This window comes from Bison bison, unplaced genomic scaffold (assembly GCF_000754665.1).
Source record: "Bison bison bison isolate TAMUID 2011002044 unplaced genomic scaffold, Bison_UMD1.0 scf7180017864361, whole genome shotgun sequence".
NCBI lineage: Eukaryota > Metazoa > Chordata > Mammalia > Artiodactyla > Bovidae > Bison > Bison bison.
In genome coordinates, this window is record NW_011494933.1 from 741,867 (window position 1) to 761,083 (window position 19,217).

Consider the following 19,217-nt stretch of genomic DNA (forward strand, 5'->3'; position numbering starts at 1 on the left):
CTTGTCTGCGCTGGGCAGACGTGCCGCCGTTCCTCGCGCGGTCGCCCCCGGCGGGCTGGGCGCAACTGCGAGGGCAGCGCCACAACTTTTGCCGGAGTCCGGACGGCGCGGGCAGACCCTGGTGCTTCTACGGGGACGCCCGCGGCAAGGTGGACTGGGGTTACTGCGACTGCAGACGGGGTGAGTGGCCGCGGGGCGGCGGCGACCGGGGACCGGTGGGGAGCCCGGCTGGGTGGGCGAGCGCGTTGGGTGCTCCTGGAGGAGAAAGTGGAGAGCGGTTGAGTTTGCCTCCCTCTGTGTGAAGGTGGACGGCCACGGACTTACCGTCCGAGTACCTTGGCACCGTAACTTTGAACTAGCGAGGCGCGCTTTGTGTGTGGTTACCTGGGGTGACAGCCTCTCTGGAAGGTGCTGCACTCTCGGGCTTCTGGGTGAGGGCGTGGCTCCGGGCTGCGGGCTTGTCTCTGGCCACTGAGATGTGTGTGGGGGGAGGGGAAGGGGGTGTGTGTGCGCGCGCGCGCGCCCGTGGCGTGGATGTGTATTTTCTGCATCAGCTTTGCCTTGAGAATGGTACCGTATTTACGTAGAAGTGGCAAAGCAAAAGAGAATATAGTTTCTAATTACCTGTTTTGGAAAGGGAAATATTAAATCTAATATGACAATCAATTACCACCTCCCCACCCCCCACCCCCAATTTCTGCCCGCAGTTGACATGTATTTGAAAAAGTTTTTGCAAACTTTCTGGGCCAAAATGCGACTTGTCAAATGATGTTCATGTTCTGGGGCACAGCGTGGTAAATATCAGTGAGTGGAGAAGAAAGAAAGGGAAAAGATAGGAATAGTAACTATTCTAGGGAAGAAGCAACTTGATATAGTCAAGTGCTGTTTTCAAGAATGCCAGTTTTCAACTGTATACGTTATTTGTAGAAAACCGAAATTAGTTGGTAAAGAGATAAAGTTGGTAAGATGTTTCACATTAATTAATGTAAAAGTTCACATTAATAGATTTAATGTAAGTGAATCATCTGCCTTTGAACAGTACTTTTTTTGAGTTGGTGGCATTTTGTTTACTATTAGGGCTTTTTTTTTTTTTAAATAATTGTGGGGGAAAAAAACCCTAAAGTTCTTCAAAGTTTGGATTTTCCTTTAAAAATTTTTTTTGGCAACTCTCCATCCAAGGTCTGTGGCAGGGGCTTCGTTAATTGTGATTCTGAGATATATTGTACTTTGTACCTTTTGGTGATTTGGAGGTTAAACTTTCACAGGGCCATTCTTTCTCTTCAGAAATTTTTATTTATCTGTGCCTTCAGTTGCATTAGTGCTTTGAGTTAAAGGGAAGTGATAGGAAGGTTAAGATCCATTGTCCTTCATCCTAGAGAATGAAGTCATCCCTATACTTGTTACACAGACAGAATATCAATGTGGCTATAAAAAATTTGAGGTGATATCAAGCAGAGAGCCCTAGTGCTGTTTTACTCTTTGCTATGAAATTATTTGTAGTAAAAGCTCATGGCATGGTTAGCAAACACTGAGACTTTTTTTCATTTTTGTATTATTATATTTCATATTTCTTGTTGTATATACATATATATGTATAAATAAGTGGAATTCAAAGTGAAAACACTGTAGTGATCTATTGTTCTCTGTTTAACATATAATTTTTAAAATTTTACATTCGAAATAGCTTGGTGGTTCATTCTCCCCACCCTCTTGTGTTGAAAAGAAATTTAAACCTAACATCAGTACAGACTCTTTGGGGTACCTTTATATTGATAGCTCATTCTCACCAGACAAAACTCTAAGCACTGCATAATAGTGTGTACTTCCTGAAATAAAGTGACTGAACACAAGAGAAACAAAAGAAACCCCCCAAGATGGGAGATAAATACCCCCCCCCAAAAAAAAGAAACAGGAAAACAATCTGCTGGCTATGTAATAATTTAATTACTCTCACAGGCTCAGTGTGCCATTTACCCCTTACTTTCTGACTGAGCATAGTCATGCCTTAAAATGACTGACATGTTCTGAAACTATGGCTTTCTTGGTTCTACATTTCACTTAGGAGTGTAAACAAAGCTGACATGGTGCGGTGAAAAGAACATGAAATTGTGCTCTGGAAAACACTGGTGTCCACTTTGGCTCAGCCAGTAACTATATAGTGTTGGGTAGGACTCTTAACCCCTAGAGCTTTGGTTTCCTTATCTGGAGGAAGGCAGTTTTGGGATAGACTATTCAAAGGACTTTCCTAGCACTGAGCACGAACCAGAACAGCCCAGCCTCATAGTAACAGGTAGGATTTATTGAGGATTCATTCTGTGTTGGATGCTGAGCTAAGCAATTTATATATCAGTTTTCTCATTTAATTCTCATAGGAACATTATGAGATAGTGCACATTTCACTCCACAGCTCATTTTCCTCTTTAATTATGTAAACACGTAGAAAGTCTGTGTGGTCAGTTGCTCAATTGTGTCCAACTCTTTCTGACCTCATGGACTGTAGCCTGCCAGGCTCCTCTGTTCATGGGATTCTCCAGGCAAGAACACTGACTGGAGTGGGTCGCCATTTCCTTCTCTAAGGGATCTTCCCCACGAAGGGAACGAACTCGAATTTCCTGGCTCAGACGGTAAAGCGTCTGTCTACAGTGTGAGACACCTGGGTTCGATCCCTGGGTTGGGAAGATTCCCTGGAGGAGGAAATGGCAACCCACTCCAGTACTCTTACTTTGAAAATCCCATGGACGGAGGAGCTTGGTGCAGGTTACTGTCCATGGGGTCACAAAGGGTCGGGCACCACTCAGCGACTTCACTTTCCTTTCACTTTTTGCATTGCTGGTGTATTCTTTACCACTGAGCCACCTGGGAAGCCTGTAGAAAAGTCTAATGATTCTATTAGCTTAAAGACCAGTTTTAAAGGAAAGAGAAAGGAAACTATGTTTGGCCCAATGCACGTGATTTCCAGTCTCTTATGAGTTGAAAATATCCAGGGTTTTCGTTCTCTTTTTTAAACAAAAAACAGCTTGAACAAAAGGAAAGAAGATTAATTGTAATGGAATCCCTCCTTTGAGAAATACACTGGAGGCCAGATTTCCATGTCCCTGGTTGCGTGGAGAGAAATGAGGAAGTTGGTGCCTCCAAGGTGGAAAGTTGATTGAAACCCAGTTGAAGGGGTGGCAGGGGAGTCTCAGATGAGCGGGGCAGGGCGTGGACACTCCAGTGGCTCAAATGTCTGAGAACGAGGAAGATGAAGGCCTGGGCCCTGGGTCTGTGAAACTTGCAAATTAGTGATAAAAGAATCGTTGGGGGATTGTAATGCCCTGAATCAGCCCTGGGAGTTAGTTCTTATAATAAGCATTAGAATCGTGGCATGGGAAGTGGGGGAGTGAGGGTGGGGGTGGGCTTATTAAAATGCAGATACCTGGGCTCTAACCTTGAGACCCTGTTTAAGTAATCTCAGGAATCTGGCTGAGGAATGTGTGTTTCTAATGAGCAGTCAAGGTCATTTGGAAACTGAAAACTCATTGCCACAGTCAGGGAAAACCAGGGGAGGGCGTCAGAACCCACCTAAGCTGTGTAGTGGTGGGTGGTCAGGTCAGCTGTATCTGCCATTCTGTGACTTAATCCTGCTAGATTTGGTGGTACTAATGGTAAAGAACCCTCCTGCCAATGCAGGAGACATAAGAGATGCAGGTTTGATCCCTGGGTCAGGATGTCCTTGGAGGAGGGCATGGCAATCCACTCCAGTATTCTTGCCTGGAGAATCCCATGGACAGCGGAGCCTGGCGGGCTACAGACCGTAGGATCGCAAGGAGAAACAGCTTAGCATGCCTGCACACATGGCAGGCCTAGGGTAACTTTTTGTGTGTTTTTAGAAAATGGTACCACACTTTTTATTTGACCAGTGTGGGATAGCACCAACTTAGTTCACTAGAATATGATATATTAACTGAATGTGAGCCAGATTAGTTTTTACATTTCTACAGGAAGAATTAACAGGCAACTGATGACCTCCAGTAACGTGCTCAGTTGTGTCTGTCTCTTGGCGACCCCGTGGACTGTAGCCCACCAGGCTCCTCTGTCCATGGACTTTTTCAGGCACGAATACTTGGAGCGGGTCGCCATTTCCTCCTCCAAGGAATCGTCTAGATCCAACCCCCATCTCTTGCGTCTCCTGCATTGGCAGTCAGAGTCTTCACCACTGTGCTACCTGGGAAGCCCCAGTAATTTACAACTTCCTAACTAAAAAGAGAAATCCCTTTTCTAGTCTCAGGTTGGCCCTGGCAGGTGGGGCAGCTTGCTTGCACTGTGCTGGGAACTCCTCTCTGTTACAAGCAGCTGAATGGAACTCAACCTTAAGTGACTGATGGGTGAAATAGATAGAAGAAACAATAGTGCTCTAATATCTGAGATTTTACCAGAAGAAATGATTCATAAATCTGACTTTTTGTCATGTCCTGCTGATCTGTTCGCCCAAATCTGATTCAAATAGAGATAGTGGACTTGTGGGATAAATGATGTTGTTTACAGGCTGTGCTCTTTGAAGTCCATCTGGTGTTTGAAGTGAAGGTTAATTAAAAGTTGGCTGAAAGCTGTCCCTTTTTAAATTTTTTTTAATGCTGCATCTTGATTCTATGTAGCAGGTGCTGAAATCATTTATTAGCAATAACAGATTTGATACATTTCCTGGCTGGATTTTAGATATTGAGCTCAATTTTCTTTACAGGCTAAGGCAGATATAAAATACTTTGATTTGGAGGCATTATCAGACTCTTTACTAATGTGAAAAAAAATTTTAAGAAGAAAATTAGATAGTTACTGTTGCCTTTTATGAGTGATTATCCTGGACACACACTACACAGACAGACAAACACACTCTCTTATTGCACATATATTTATGAAATATATATTTATTCATATATAAACATGAATATATTTATGAAGCATATATATTTATATCTATACAGTGTGTGTGTGAAGGTAACCTTTGTAAAAATAATTGGTTTTGTAACTGTGAAGGCAAACCTAAATGTGCAGCAATAATGTATTACTCAGAGATCCCTTTATTTGATGTATACTGTGCAGGTCCTTGGAGAAGGCAATGGCACCCCACTCCAGTACTCTTGCCTGGAAAATCCCATGGATGGAGGAGCCTAGTAGGCTGCAGTCCATGGGGTCGCTAAGAGTCAGACGCGACTGAGCGACTTCACTTTCACTTTTCACTTTCATGCATTGGAGAAGGAAATGGCAACCCACTCCAGTGTTCTTGCCTGGAGAATCCCTGGTGGGCTGCCGTCTATGGGGTCGCACAGAGTTGGACACGACTGACGTGACTTAGCAGTAGCAGTGCAGGTCCTAAGGGCTTCCCAGATGGCACTAGTGGTAAAGAACCCACCTGCCAATGCAGGAGATGTAGACGTGGGTTCAATCTCTGGGTCAGGAAGATCCCCTGAGGAGGGCATGACAACCCACTCCAGTATTCTTGCCTGGAGAATCCCATGGACAGAGGAGCCTGGTGGGCTACAGTCCATAGGATCTCAAAGAGTCGGTGTGTGGTGCAGCTCCTAAGTGATAATTGCAAAGATTGTCTATAGAAGATGGAAAAATGCTCATGATAAGCTTGAAGGGAAAAGATTGACACAAAATGTATATATGTGTTTACTAACTGAAAATAAAGATGGCTGTGTAAAGTTTGGGAGAGAAAACAGATGATGATTATGAACTTGGATATGAGTGTGGCTTCGATCAGTTCACGTAGTTTTGGTGGCAAAGAATAGAAAACCCAATTCAAAATGCCTGAGGAAAGAAGGAGGTTTGTGGTTCATGTTACAAGATGTCAGGCTCCAACATAGTACATCTCTGTCTCTCTGCTACTCTCTTGATTCTATTATTTTCAAAGTGTGGCTTTTATCCTTAGACTAATGGTTATTCCAGATTTCATATTGGGATAGAATAACTTGAAGAAGCAAGATGGGGCACCCTCTTCATGTATGACCCATTGAAAGAGCAAGGAGACCTTCCCAGAACTCCTGCAGATTTCCTCCTGTATTTCACTGGTCAGACCTTACTGGCACTCTCTGGGAAGGAAAATGCAGTTACCATGCTTTGCCGATATTAGTCAGGATTGACCTCTGAACACATGGGGAGGGAGAAGCAGGTAGTTATTCAAGAGAACCAACAGAGTCTGTCAAAAAGCGTGATTGAGGTTTGTCCTGTTGGGCTGCACACCACAAACTTGCAAGCCCTGGTACCTGCCCAGTGTCCTACGTCCATGGTTTAATGGATGCGGGGACCTTACATGTCTGCAGCCAGCTCCTGAAGCAGCATCTCACCAGGTGTGGCAGGCAGTGGGTAGGACATGTCAGTAGTCTTTGCTGTGTGTGTGTGTGTGTGTGTGTGTGTGTGTGTGTGTGTGTGTGTGTAGGGGGTGTGAGGTAGGAGGAATACAGGTGAGAGTTCGAGCTGGGAGGTGGAGAGGGAGGTTACCAGTTATAGAGGGAATTGACTTGGCAGGTTGGCTCCCTGGTTACCAGGGAAGCCAGCAGAGGAGCACACCTCTCGCCACCCCTTTGATAAGCTGTCATAGTGGAGATGCTCTGTTCAAAGAGTTCACACAGTCCCTAGCTGGAGTTGGTGCAGGTATGTAGGTGTTTACTGATTAGGCTCTGTGATTAAGAGGGAAGGTCAGTTACATGAGTAGGGTGTAGGTAACGCGGGGACCGATGGAGCAGAGGGATGTGCTGAGAGCAAGGGGACTCCATCTGGGATGGCCTGACCCTACAGTCCTTATACTGGTATCCCCCACTTTTTGAAAAGTTTGCTTTATGCTGCTTCACTTTTAAGAAAGACCTACATTAGTACTTGTTTTCGCTAACCAAAAGAAATCCAAAGACAATTTTCACTTTTATGAAAAATGGTGAAAATTGAAAAGTGCTTTCAGCGTCTGTTTTGCTGAGAGCCATTGTAAACTCAAGGAGATAGTGGAGGACAGAGGAGCCTGGTCTGCTGCAGTCCCTGGAGTCACAGAGCTGAACAGACTGAGCAACTGAATATTACAGAGGCGGCCCACACCCGCCTCAGCAGAGAGAGAGTGCTGCCCCCAAGCGCCTTCTCCAGGAACTGCACTCAGTATATCAGCATCCAGCCGCCGCCAGTCTTTGAGCTGTCTGGGAGCATCTGTGCTTTTTCTGTTTATTTTGTGCATTTCTGAGCAAGATGTTTCCTAAGATTAGTTGCTTCTTTTTTGCTTGCTGTTGTTGTTATAAGGTGTAGGTGGTGTTTTTTCGACAAGTTGTGTCTGACTCTTGCAGCACCATGGACTGTATGTAGCCCACCAGGCTCCTCTGTCGGTGGAATTTTCCAGGCAAGAATACTGAAGTAGGTTGCCATTTCCATCTCCAGGGGATCATCCCGACCCAGGGATGGAACCCATGGCTTCTGCAATGGCAGGCGAATTCTTCACTGCTGAGCCACCAGAGAAGCCCAGGAACAGAACTTACAAAGATGAATAAGAAATCACCTAAGTCCTCTGGTTAAGGAAGCCCACTCTCTGGTTGAAATGTTAAGATAATACTAGGCATCTTTTATTACCTTTCCTGTGATATGTACTCTGGGAGACAGATAAACTTACTATTAAGTGTAGTTTAATTTCATCACTTAGAGTTGTGCAATAAAATGTTAATACCCACACCATGTGTTTAAATGTGGACTGAGCTACTGAACTGAACAGTGGGTAGTTCAGACACAATTTGTAAAAATTTCTGCTCAAGTTATTTAAATGCATATATTGTCTTCTTCTTTTGCATAATATTATATAATGTTTTAAACACATGAATAATTTGTGGTGGTGTTGTTCAGTAACTCAGTCGTGTCCGACTCTTTGGGACCCCACGGACTGCAGCATTCCAGGCTTCCCTGTCCTTCACCATCTCCTGGATGGGCTTATAAATTTATGTAAGCCCAATGTAAATGGGTAGAATTGCTTATTCAAAAGATATGCTTTCATTTTGAACCTGACAAGTTCATATTTTTCTCAGTATGAAAGGTATCTGCATAAATAATAGATGAACAATTAATATGAATAATAGATGTGGACTAATGGGGTGAGTATAGTTCAGTTGGATATTTAAGGGGATACTGACAGGGAGGCCTGGCGTGCTGCAATTCATGGGGTTGCAAAGAGTTGGACATGACTGAGCGACTGAACTGAACTGAACTGAACTTCCTATGTTAAAAGATGATTTCATTTTGACATGGCATGATTTGAATAAAATCTATTATTTCACAATGCTAAACTGATTTCAGTTATGGGTAAATGTAATCATTGACAAAATAGAATACCTGAATACTATCAAAAAGCTGTTGGAAAAAAACCAAACAAAACATAAAAATTAATGTAGTCTCCTCAACTGTACTTGAAAAAATTCAACTAACTATTGCTCTATTCACTTGTTTTTAGGCAATGTGATTTTTGTGTGTGTATTTTATAATTAAGACAGAAAATGATCATTTAGTATATTTTTCCAGTTTTGCCTTTGGTAGAAGGCATAAGATTATATTTAATTCATTGTCAAATATGTGTACTAAATTGTCCAATATGTAATGGACTTTTGTTCTTTTTTTTAATAGTTTATAAACTGAAATTTCTACATCACTTTCAGCTTTAAGTATACTTTTTGTCAAAGATCTGAATAATAGCTTGATGTTACTAGCATGAATTTATGATTCCACCAGAACAATAGGGCTGGCTAAAATTAATTATTTTGTGTCTCTGTGAAGTTCAGTAATAGATGAGAAAGGATTTGGGTGATAACATTAATTTTCTATTACTCATTTATCAAACTGTGACTTTTACAATTTCAGAAATATTTATTTTTAATTCTGTTCAGAATACTACTGGGATGGATCTTTGTTTTTGCTGTTTTTTCTGTCACATGAGTGCTATTGTATATCTTAAGGAGTTAACTAAATAGGCATACCTTTTCATTTGGCTAATTTTGGAATGAGCTGGATTTAGAGAACAAAGATAACTGACCTGTTTGGTTCCTTTCCTGATATTTCTTTTAGGCCTTCTTGAAGTATGGACAGTGAGAAGGGAGGTTTTGCCAGCTGTCCACGGAGGGATAATGCCAGAATGGGTCTATTAGTTTGCTAGAGCTGCTGTAATGAGTACCATAAACTGAGTGGCTTAAACAAAGAAACTTGTTATTTCACAGTTCTGGGGGCTGGAAGTCCAAGATCAGTGTCAGCAAAGTCATACTTCCTCTCAAGACACTAGGGAAGGATCTGGTCCAGGGCTCTCTCCTGGCTTCTGATAGTTCCTTGGCTTGTGGAAATGTAACTGCAACCTCCGGATGGCGTTCTCCCTATGTGTGTCTGTCCAAATCTGTCCTTTTTATAAGATCATAGCCATACTGGACTGGAGCCCACCCTAATGACCTCATTTATCTTGATCCTCTGCAAAGACCCTATTTCCAAATAAATTCACTCATTCACAGTCACTGGAGGTCAGTGCTTCCGCATCTTTTGAGGGGAAAGAATTGAGCCCACTGCAATAGCCTTGAGAACCAATGAAACTTGTGAAGAGAGGTTTAATCTAGTTAGCTCTCTTTCTCTGGACTACCTTGTATTGAGTGAGACTGATAACATGGCAGAGGAGAACCCCTCTGGAATGTCTCTTTGTTTTAGGAATCCCTATTTTTTTTTAGCTAAGTTATCCATAAAGCCAATTTCTGTAACAAAAATCTTTTATGTTCCTTTTCCTTTATAAAACTGGAGATATGTTTACATAATAAAAAATAGTAGTAAACTAAAATGACAGTGATTTCAACATTTTTAAAAAGTGTATTTGGAGGGTAATTGCTTTACAATATTGTGTTGGTTGCTGCCATACATCAACATGAATCAGCCATAGGTATATGTATGTTCCTTCTCTGTTGAACCTCCCTCCCATCTCCCACCCCATCGTACCCCAAGTTCAACATTTTTGGCAGGGAATTAAGGTAACAGAATTCTGATCATTGTTGTGTATTGGCACATTTTGCCTTCAGGTAGTTGTTAATACCAAGAGGCTGGTACAACTGACAGTTTTCTTTGTTTTTTGCAATAATTCTTTAAATGAATTCTAGGGGCTCCTCTCCATGACATGCCATCATGCATTGCTTTATAGTTCCAGACTTTTTTCTATTACTGGTTTAGTCTGTAAATTAGTAATGACTACTATAGTTGATCTAAAACCTCTGAGACTTCAACTTTTCGATTACTGTTGTTAACACTTTTTAAAAATAGGAATATTTAGAATAGAATATTTTCCATCAAATTGGCACATGAGAGACTTTAAGACCATGCAACCCTGGATTCACTGAGGTGTTGCTGAGAGACATGAGCTGAGACTATGAGGAACATCACAAAGTGCTGGGCGGAAGTAGGAAAATATGGACCAAGGAAGACATCAATTTTTGGTAATAAGAGGCTGTGACAGTGGAGCAATATTTACCAAAGAATCTGGTTTGGAATTTGTCTGAAGAATTTTATTGTTAGGAAGATAGTAATAGAAATGAGTTTACCAGGCTCTGGCCTTTGTGGATTGCTTTATTGTTTTATCCTCTCTCTCTCTTTTTTTTTTGCTGAGCTAAGGGTATTTCCTCTTGTAATTTCGTACCTATAAATTTGTGCAAATGTATAGCCCTAGAAATACAGCCCTTGGGACAAATCAGCCTCCACTGGAGGATTAGCCTCAAACATAGATCACCAGAAAGCCACTTCTCTGGTACTGTGTAGTATAGAGAAACTCTTAAGACTGTCTTATGGATCTGCCTGGCTAGTTTATTCCCATGTAATGTTTGGTAGATTTGTAATATTTCACCATGCTGGTGAAAGCCAACATGGCAGACTGCATAAAGTGGTACCTGAACTATTGAAAGGGACTTATTGCATACCAAGTCTTTGCTCAGGTTCGGAGGCAAGGGACTGGTAGCAAGGGAGGGAATCTGGGAGGCAGTTTGTCATGGCTCTGCAACTTCTCAGTTGATTGGCTCCATAGCTTCCTCATCCATAAATTGCTGCTGCTGCTAAGTCACTTCAGTCGTGTCCGACTCTGTGCGACCCCATAGACGGCAGCCCACCAGGCTCCCCCGTCCCTGGGATTCTCCCCCTGGGATTCTCCGGGCAAGAACACTGGAGTGGGTTGCCATTTCCTTTTCCAATGCGTAAAAGTGAAAAGTGAAAGCTAAGTCGCTCAGTCGTGTCCGACTCTTAGCAACCCCATGGACTGCAGCCTACCGGGCTCCTCTGTCCATGGGATTTTCCAGGCAAGAGTACTGGAGTGGGGTGCATCCATAAATTAAGGGAAACCAATTACAGTTCGACCGTCTTAAGCATTCTAAGAGAGCTAAGTGAAGCAAGAACAAAGTAAAACCAAAACCAAACAAAAACTACTGCCTGTCTTAAATGTATGTAGTATGAATTGTGTGTTCATGCTTTTACTATCTTAGGCATATTATCATGCTGATATTTTTTTAAAAAATTCTTTAAAAAAATTGTTAGAAGTATAAACTTCATGGAATTACATACCAGTAAGAAATACTCACTGAATTCAAGGTAGATGATTACTCAGATATTTTGGAAATTTTTATGGCATAAGGAAAGGATAAACTACATTGAGGGGCACTGCTAGGCAGGTGTGTGCTTTGGGGATGTTGGTGTTGAGAATGGATTCTGCCAGAGAATTTGCTAGTCATTGACATGCAAACTGCCTTTCCAGAATTGCAAATATTTGTATCCATTTGTTAAAGGAAAATTGGATGAGCACTCCACATTTCTTGCCATATAGCAAATACAGATAAACAAACCCAGGTTTTCACAGCATGTTTGGCGCATGTGAGAAATGATGGTAGAACTGATAGTTGACCTGGAAATTATTTCCAGTGCTGTCATTTTTGTTATAATGATGTTATGGTAACAATTACACATTATGCAGACTTTTCTCCTCCTCATTTGTAGATGCCTTAATCATTTGGATAATATGCCTGCATCATTTTTTCTTTGAAAGCTTTTTAGTGATTGGGACAATATTTTGCATTTTATTGTGATTATTTAAATGCAAAAGTAGAGTTCCAGTTTGTTTTCATTACTAGAACTTTTGTCCAACCCTTTGTTATGAATAATTTGATGGTGGTGGTATTTGTAGTGGTGGTGAATTAATAAACAGATAACAGATTAAACGGTTTCCCTGGTGGCTCAGCTAGTAAAGAATCTGCCTGCAATGTGGGAGACCTGGGTTCGATCCCTGGGTTGGGATGATCCCTTTGGAGAAGGAGGTGGCTACCCACTCCAGTATTCTGGCCTGGAGAATTCCATGGACTGTATAATCATGGGGCCACAAAGAGTCGGACACAACTGAGCGACTTTCACTTTCAGATTAAATATCATTTCAAATAACATGTGTTTGAGGTGAACAAATAAATTCTTTGATTTGAAAAAAATGCACGTTTTTACTGTGCATGATATTAGTATTATGTGGGACTCTATAGAAGACATTTTGTGATTATAAAAAATCATTAAAGTTCAGTTAAACTCTTTGGACATATTTCTTTAAAAATATTCTATAGTTCACACTTTTTGTTGCAGGAAGGGGGACCTCTTAAGAGTGGGCTCTTGTCTGACACTAGGAAATGAATTGTCTGAGGAGGCACATGGGCTGACAAAGCAAGAGATTTTATTGGGAAGGGGTGCGTGGGTGGAGAGCAGTAATGTAAGGGAATACAGGAGAACTGCTTTGCCCCATGGCTCACAGTCTTGGGATCTCTGGTGATGAGATTATTTTCCGGATTGTCTCTGGACAGTCATTCTGACTCAGGTCCTTCCTGTTGGTACAAGCATTGCTCAGTCAAGATGGATTCCAGAGAGGAGGATTCTGGGAAGTTGGTAGGACATAGGGATTGGTGTTTCCTTTGGAACTTTCCCAAATTCTTCTGGTTGGTGGTGGCTTGTTGGTTTATGTTCTTTACCAGGACCTCCTGTCATAAAATAAATCATGTAGAAGGTTACTGTGGTGCCTGGCCAGGACGAGTGCTTTCAGTTGGTGTTTCCGCCTAACATTTTCTCTGAACTAGACAGGGCTTCCTCTTGCTTGGTCTGAATTAAAGAAGGGTATGACCAACCTAGATAGCATATTAAAAAGCAGAGACATTACTTTGCCAACAAACGTCCGTCTAGTCAAGGCTATGGTTTTTCCAGTGGTCACGTATGGATGTGAGAGTTGGACTATAAAGAAAGCTGAGTGTGAAAGAATTGATGCTTTTGAACTGTGGTGTTGGAGAAGACTCTTGAGAGTCCCTTGGAGTGCAAGGAGATCCAACCAGTCCATCCTAAAGGAGATCAGTCCTGGGTGTTCATTGGAAGGACTGACGCTAAAGCTGAAATGCCAATATTTTGGCCACCTCATGCAAAGAGTTGACTCCTTGGGAAGGACCCTGATGCTGAGAGGGATTGGGGGCAGGAGGAGAAGGGGATGACAGAGGATGAGATGACTGGATGGCATCACCGACTCGATGGACATGAGTTTGAGTGAACTCCGGGAGTTGGTGATGGACAGAGAGGCCTGGTATGCTGTGATTCATGGGGTTGCAAAGAGTTGGACATGACTGAGCAACTGAACTGAACTGAGAACATATATGAATGAGTTTTAGATCATCTGCCGTATGAATGAAGCACACCCATGTTCTCTCTTGAGTAATCAGGATTTGGCAGTGCAACTTTGCCTCCATTTGTTCTTGCCTCTTGTTTGAATTAAATGACGCTTTGTGTTTATCATGAGAGATAGGATATGTGTTTCTTAAATAGTTACATTTTTTAAGGATGATTGTGTGGAAAATAATAGTGATAGAAAACTAGGCTAATGCAAATGAAATGAATGGATGATTTAGAATCTATTATTTTTGAAAATAATTATAAAGCCATAGATTACTTTGAAATACGTGGAATGTATTTTTAGTAAAATTTAGTAAATTTTAGTAAAATTTAATTTCTTAACTTCTTTACCTATGAAATAAAGGTCATCTTCAGTGACTTTTCACAGACTTTTATGAAATTTTTAAGTTGTTGTCTGAGTTTGATTCTACCTCTGCACATGTCTCAACTGCAGGCTCAGGACTGACTCTAAAAATAAGTGCCAGTGAGAAGAGAAATGTAGTCCTTTGATGCACACTTAAAAAAAACCTGAAATATATTTGATGTATGCTATTAGGTTGGTTTCAGATGTACTGCATGGTGATTGGAATTTGCATATGTTATGAAATAATCACCACAGTAAGCCTAGTAACCACTTTGATCCACAGTTAAGGGAAAAGACTTAAAATATTATCTTCCCAGGGATGCTCTAATTTAAATTTTTGACTCTTTTAAGACTGAGAAGAATGAGTCAAATTATGGACTGTGGAGCAGCTGAGTGGGGATGCTAGGTAAAGAGAAGTGAAGTTCAAGGGCCATTCAGTTATACCACACCACTCTCTTAGGGGCAGTTTCCCTAAGCCGAACATTAGACAATATTTCTGACACTTAACACCTTTCTGAAATTTTAGACATTATCTTTAGCCTTCTCACAACTACCGGTAGAGGCTAAAAGGGGAAAAACATTTATTCTTCTTCAGTGGAAGAACAGATAGAAGGAAGATACAACAGCCAATAACAGGTAACTTATAAACAGCATTGTGTTTGTTTGTTTTTCTTTTTTAAAAATCTGTGACCTCTCGTGAAGATGGAAAGTGATAATAAGTGATAAGAACTTCATATATGATGTAATCGTATGTGGGATGCAGTATCAGCCATTAGTCACAGTCTTCCACTTTTTCCCTTGGGACTTCTGTTTGCCTGGGTTAAAAAAGAAAGTATCCTTAGCATTGACATCAGGATGTTAATTAAAAAAAAAAAAAAAAAAAGAGCCTGCTAAATCCTCATTTAAAGAAAGAAGGACTTGCTGTGAACAGTGAAAAAGCCTGGCTCTCTCAGCATGTTACCCGAGGACTTGTTCAGTATGTTCAAACGGTTATGTTCTATCCAAGGATTTGCGGATTCTTTTCCATTTAGGGTCAGTGCAGCTTCATGGTGGCAAAAGCGCCTTTGAAGGCACAGTAGAAGTATATGAGAATGGAGTCTGGGGCGTTGTTTGTAGCAGCCACTGGGACGACGCTGATGCTTCAGTCGTTTGTCACCAGCTGCAGCTGGGGTGAGTTTGTTCGTCCTTGACCGAATCTGTCTGCTGATACCTGAAGTGGGTGCTGGCCCCCTGCCGTTACCTTGGAGAGGTTACCTCCTCTTCTCCTTCCGTCATGTTCCTCACTGACTTCTCTCAGAAGACTTTTTAAGAAAGGGCCCCTAATGGAAGGAGTGAGTTCCTTTACATACAAATGCACTTCACTTGTTACTACCGCTGCTGACTAGGAAATAACCTGCCAGAGATGCTCAGAGGGCTCAAACAAACCTTGTGCACACCAGGACCCAGAGACCCCACAGAGACCGAGACAGGCTGTGTTTGAGTGTCTCTTGCAGAGGTCCAGGTCAGCAGTGGACTGCCACAGGGGCAGGGGCTCTGGGTGCAGCACCCTGGGTGTGGCATAAGCCCTCTTGGAGGAGGTCACCATTAACCCCACCATAGAGCCACCAAAACTTACACAGGACTGGGGAAACAGACTCTTGGAGGGCACAAACAGAACCTTGTGCACAGCAGGAACCAGGAGAAAGGAGCAGTGACCCCACAAGAGACTGACCCAGACTTGGCTGTGAGTGTCCAGGAGTCTTCAGTGGAGGCGTGTTTGCCAACAAAGGTCCATCTAGTCAAGGCTTTGGTTTTTCCAGTGGTCATGTATGGATGTGAGATTTGGACTGTGAAGAAAGCTGAGCGCCAAAGAATTGATTCTTTTGAACTGTGGTGTGTTGGAGAAGACTCTTGAGAGTCCCTTGGACTGCAAGGAGATCCAACCAGTCCATTCTAAAGGAGATCAGTCCTGGGTGTTCTTTGGAAGGACTGATGCTGAAGCTGAAACTCCAATACTTTGGCCACTTCATGCAAAGAGCTGACTCATTGGAAAAGACCCTGATGCTGGGAAAGATTGAGGGCAGGAGGAGAAGGGGACGACAGAGGATGAGATGCTTAGTTGGCATCACCAACTCAATGGACATGAGTTTGAGTAAACTCTGGAGGTTGGCAATGGACAGGGAGGCCAGGTGCGCTGCAGTCCATGGGTTCGCAAAGAGTAATGACTAAGCAACTGAACTGAACTGAATTGACTAGGAAATGGGCAGAAGCTAAGTGGTACAAAAATAAAAGCATCTTTTGGTCTTTGATTGAACAATTGGATTCTTCAGTGCCAGGAAACAAAGAATTGGGTCCTAAGATTTTTATTTTCCCAGCAGCCTGTAGAGCCCGTGGTTGCTGTCATTTGCTTTTATCTTTCTGCCTTGAGTCACCCACAAACTCCACTGCTGTGTGTGTGTAGGAGGTGAAGTTCATTTGCAGTTTCATCCCTTGCTGGGTAAGGTGTAATATCCCGGGACATGGGTTTTTGCACTGAGAAGATTCTGTAAGAAATGGCAACTTCCCTCGGCCCGGCGACACCCATCATCCTGAGAAGCTGCTGGCCCTTCCTCCCACCCTCAGTTCAGTTGAGTTCAGTCACTCAGGCGTGTCCGACTCTTTGTGACCCCATGGACCACTGCACGCCAGGCCTCCCTGTCCATCACCAACTCCCGGAGTTTACCCAAACTCATGTCCATAGAGTTAGCGATGCCATTCAACCATCTCATCCTCTGTCACCCTCTTCTCCTCCTGCCTTCAGGCTGACCCTAGGCACTCTCCTTAAAATGGACAGGTGTACACTGACTCCTACCATGGCCAGTACCTTTATGCTTTGTTTCAAGGGGTTTCCCAGGAGCAGAAGTTTCCATTTTGGAATGAATGGTTTTGTTTTTGTTGTTATCGTTCTATTTTTGTGTATCATTTATTTTTTTCCAAGTATACATGCCCTATATTTTTCTTGACCTTTATCACCAAGGATCTTTAAAAAGCTTGGAAAATATCTTGTTATGAAAATATAAGGGTTAAAAGGCCTGAAAGAAAAACTTTCCATTTGCAAATATTTTAGATTAATCATCAATGAGTGGTAATATCTAATGTGATGACACAAATGAAAAGGTTAGTCCACTGCAGTCAAATCAGTAAGAATTTTAATTTGCGTGTTTCCTGTCTTCTCACTCGAAAGGTGGGAAATTATATTTAGTGTAGGCGAACCTTAAGGGCTTAAGTTTTGTTCAGACTTTTGATTCTATTAAAGTAGCAAATAGGGTTAATGTAATACTTAAGTGATGCTTTGCAACTGTGATGTTGGAGAATGCTCTTGAGAGTCCCTTAGATTCAAGGAGATCAAACCAGGCAATCCTAAAGGAAGTCAACCCTGAATATTTATTGGAAGGACTGATGCTGAAGCTGAAGCTCTAGTACTTTGGCTACCTGATGTGAAGAGCTGACTCATTGGAAAAGACCCTGATGCTGGGAAAGATGGAAGGCAGGAGGAGAAGTGGATGATGAGATGATTGGATGGCATCACGGACTCAATGGACATGAGTTTGAGCAAGCTTCCGGAGATGGTGAAGGAAAGGGAAGCCTGGTGTGCTGCAGTCCTTGGCGTCTCAAAGAGTTGGACACGACTGAGCGACTGAACAACAGCAATACTTAATTAAGCTTCCCTGGTGGCTTATCAGTAAAGAATCCACCTGCCAGTGCAAGAGATGCAAGTTCTGTCTCTAGGTCAGGAAGAGCCCCTGGAGAAGGAAGTGGCAACCCACTCCGGTTTTCTTGATGGGCAGTTCCATGAACAGAAGAACCTGGTGGGCTACGGTCCATGGGATTACAAAGAGTCATGATTTAGCAATTAAACAACGATTAGTTAAGTTAGTTAACTAAACAATTATTTAGGTTAAGCAACAACTTCACTAATTTTTTACAATGAGGGTTGGGATAAATCGGGATAAAAGCAAGAGGAAGGGGAGAGCCTACAAAGAGTTATGGTGTTCGCATGTTAATTACTGATTTTATCTCCGGTATTTTGTCTGGCAAATAGTCCTTGGCTGGTGGGCGTATATTGCCTTTTTCTTTGACAGCCTGAAGGTGTAACAAATTTGTAGGCTGGTGTCAGTGTCTTCCTTCATGTACCTTTCTACCTGTGCTTTTATTATCCCTGAAAATCAGGGAAGAATGAAATTTTCTATGAGACTGACACAAGAAAACAAAAATGGTACAATGAACTTATTTACAAAATACAGTTACAGATGTAGAAAACAATCTTATGATTACTAAGAGGGAACAGTAGGGAGGGATGAATTGGGAGATTGGGATTCATATATACACACTACTATATGTAAAATAGATAATTAATAAGTACCTATTTTATAGCACAGGGAACTCTACTCAGTGCTCTGTGATGACCTATATGGGAAAATAATCTAAGAAAGAATCGATATATGTATATGCGTAGCTGATTCACTTCTTTGTACAGCAGAAAGAATGGGTATGTGTGTATGCATAACTGATTCACTTTGTTGTGTAGCAGACACAACATTGTAAGTCAACTATATGCATATTAAATTTTCTAAAAAATTTAAAAACAAAAGCAAGCTCTGTAGTGGAGATGTGAATTACAGAGATTCTCTTGATTGATAAAAGAATGTAAACTACCTTTCTGCAAACATAAATTTCAGATCTGATTCCTTCTGTCATCTCTTAGTAGTCCATTAATAAAAGAGAATTTCAAATAAGGGCAGAGCAACCTGGCTGTATTGCTGTCAAGACAGATTCATATTTTAGATACACCCCAAATATTTATTGTTGGGTTAATGGAAGCTGTCGCATGGAGACAGTTCTAGAGATCATCATGTTATTCAGATAAGCATTTAATTTTTTAAAAATTTAATTTCAGTTTTGTACATATCAGAGGTTAAACATATGTAGACTAGCTGAGTTATCTTAATTGATTTCAAAGTCTTGCTAGCAAATACTATTATATATATATATATAAAATTTTTTAAAATGGGACACGATGGAGTGACTTCACTTTCACTTTTCACTTTTCATGCATTGGAGAAGGCAATGGCACCCCACTCCAGCACTCTTGCCTGGAAAATCCCATGGACGGAGGAGCTTGGTAGGCTGCAGTCCATGGGGTCACTAAGAG

General features: G+C 41.9%; 1 protein-coding gene across 1 annotated transcript in view; it reads left to right on the forward strand.

Annotated features, from left to right (window-relative positions):
* Positions 1 to 5: 5 nt before the first annotated feature.
* Positions 6 to 19,217, forward strand: part of PRSS12 (protease, serine, 12 (neurotrypsin, motopsin)) — a gene marked incomplete at its 5' end in the record, with an annotated part of 76,688 nt that continues 57,476 nt past the window's right edge. The window contains 2 exons of the mRNA XM_010855237.1: positions 6 to 180; positions 15,079 to 15,217. Coding sequence (XP_010853539.1) covers positions 6 to 180; positions 15,079 to 15,217 — 314 coding nt within the window. The remainder of the gene's footprint in view (positions 181 to 15,078; positions 15,218 to 19,217) is intronic.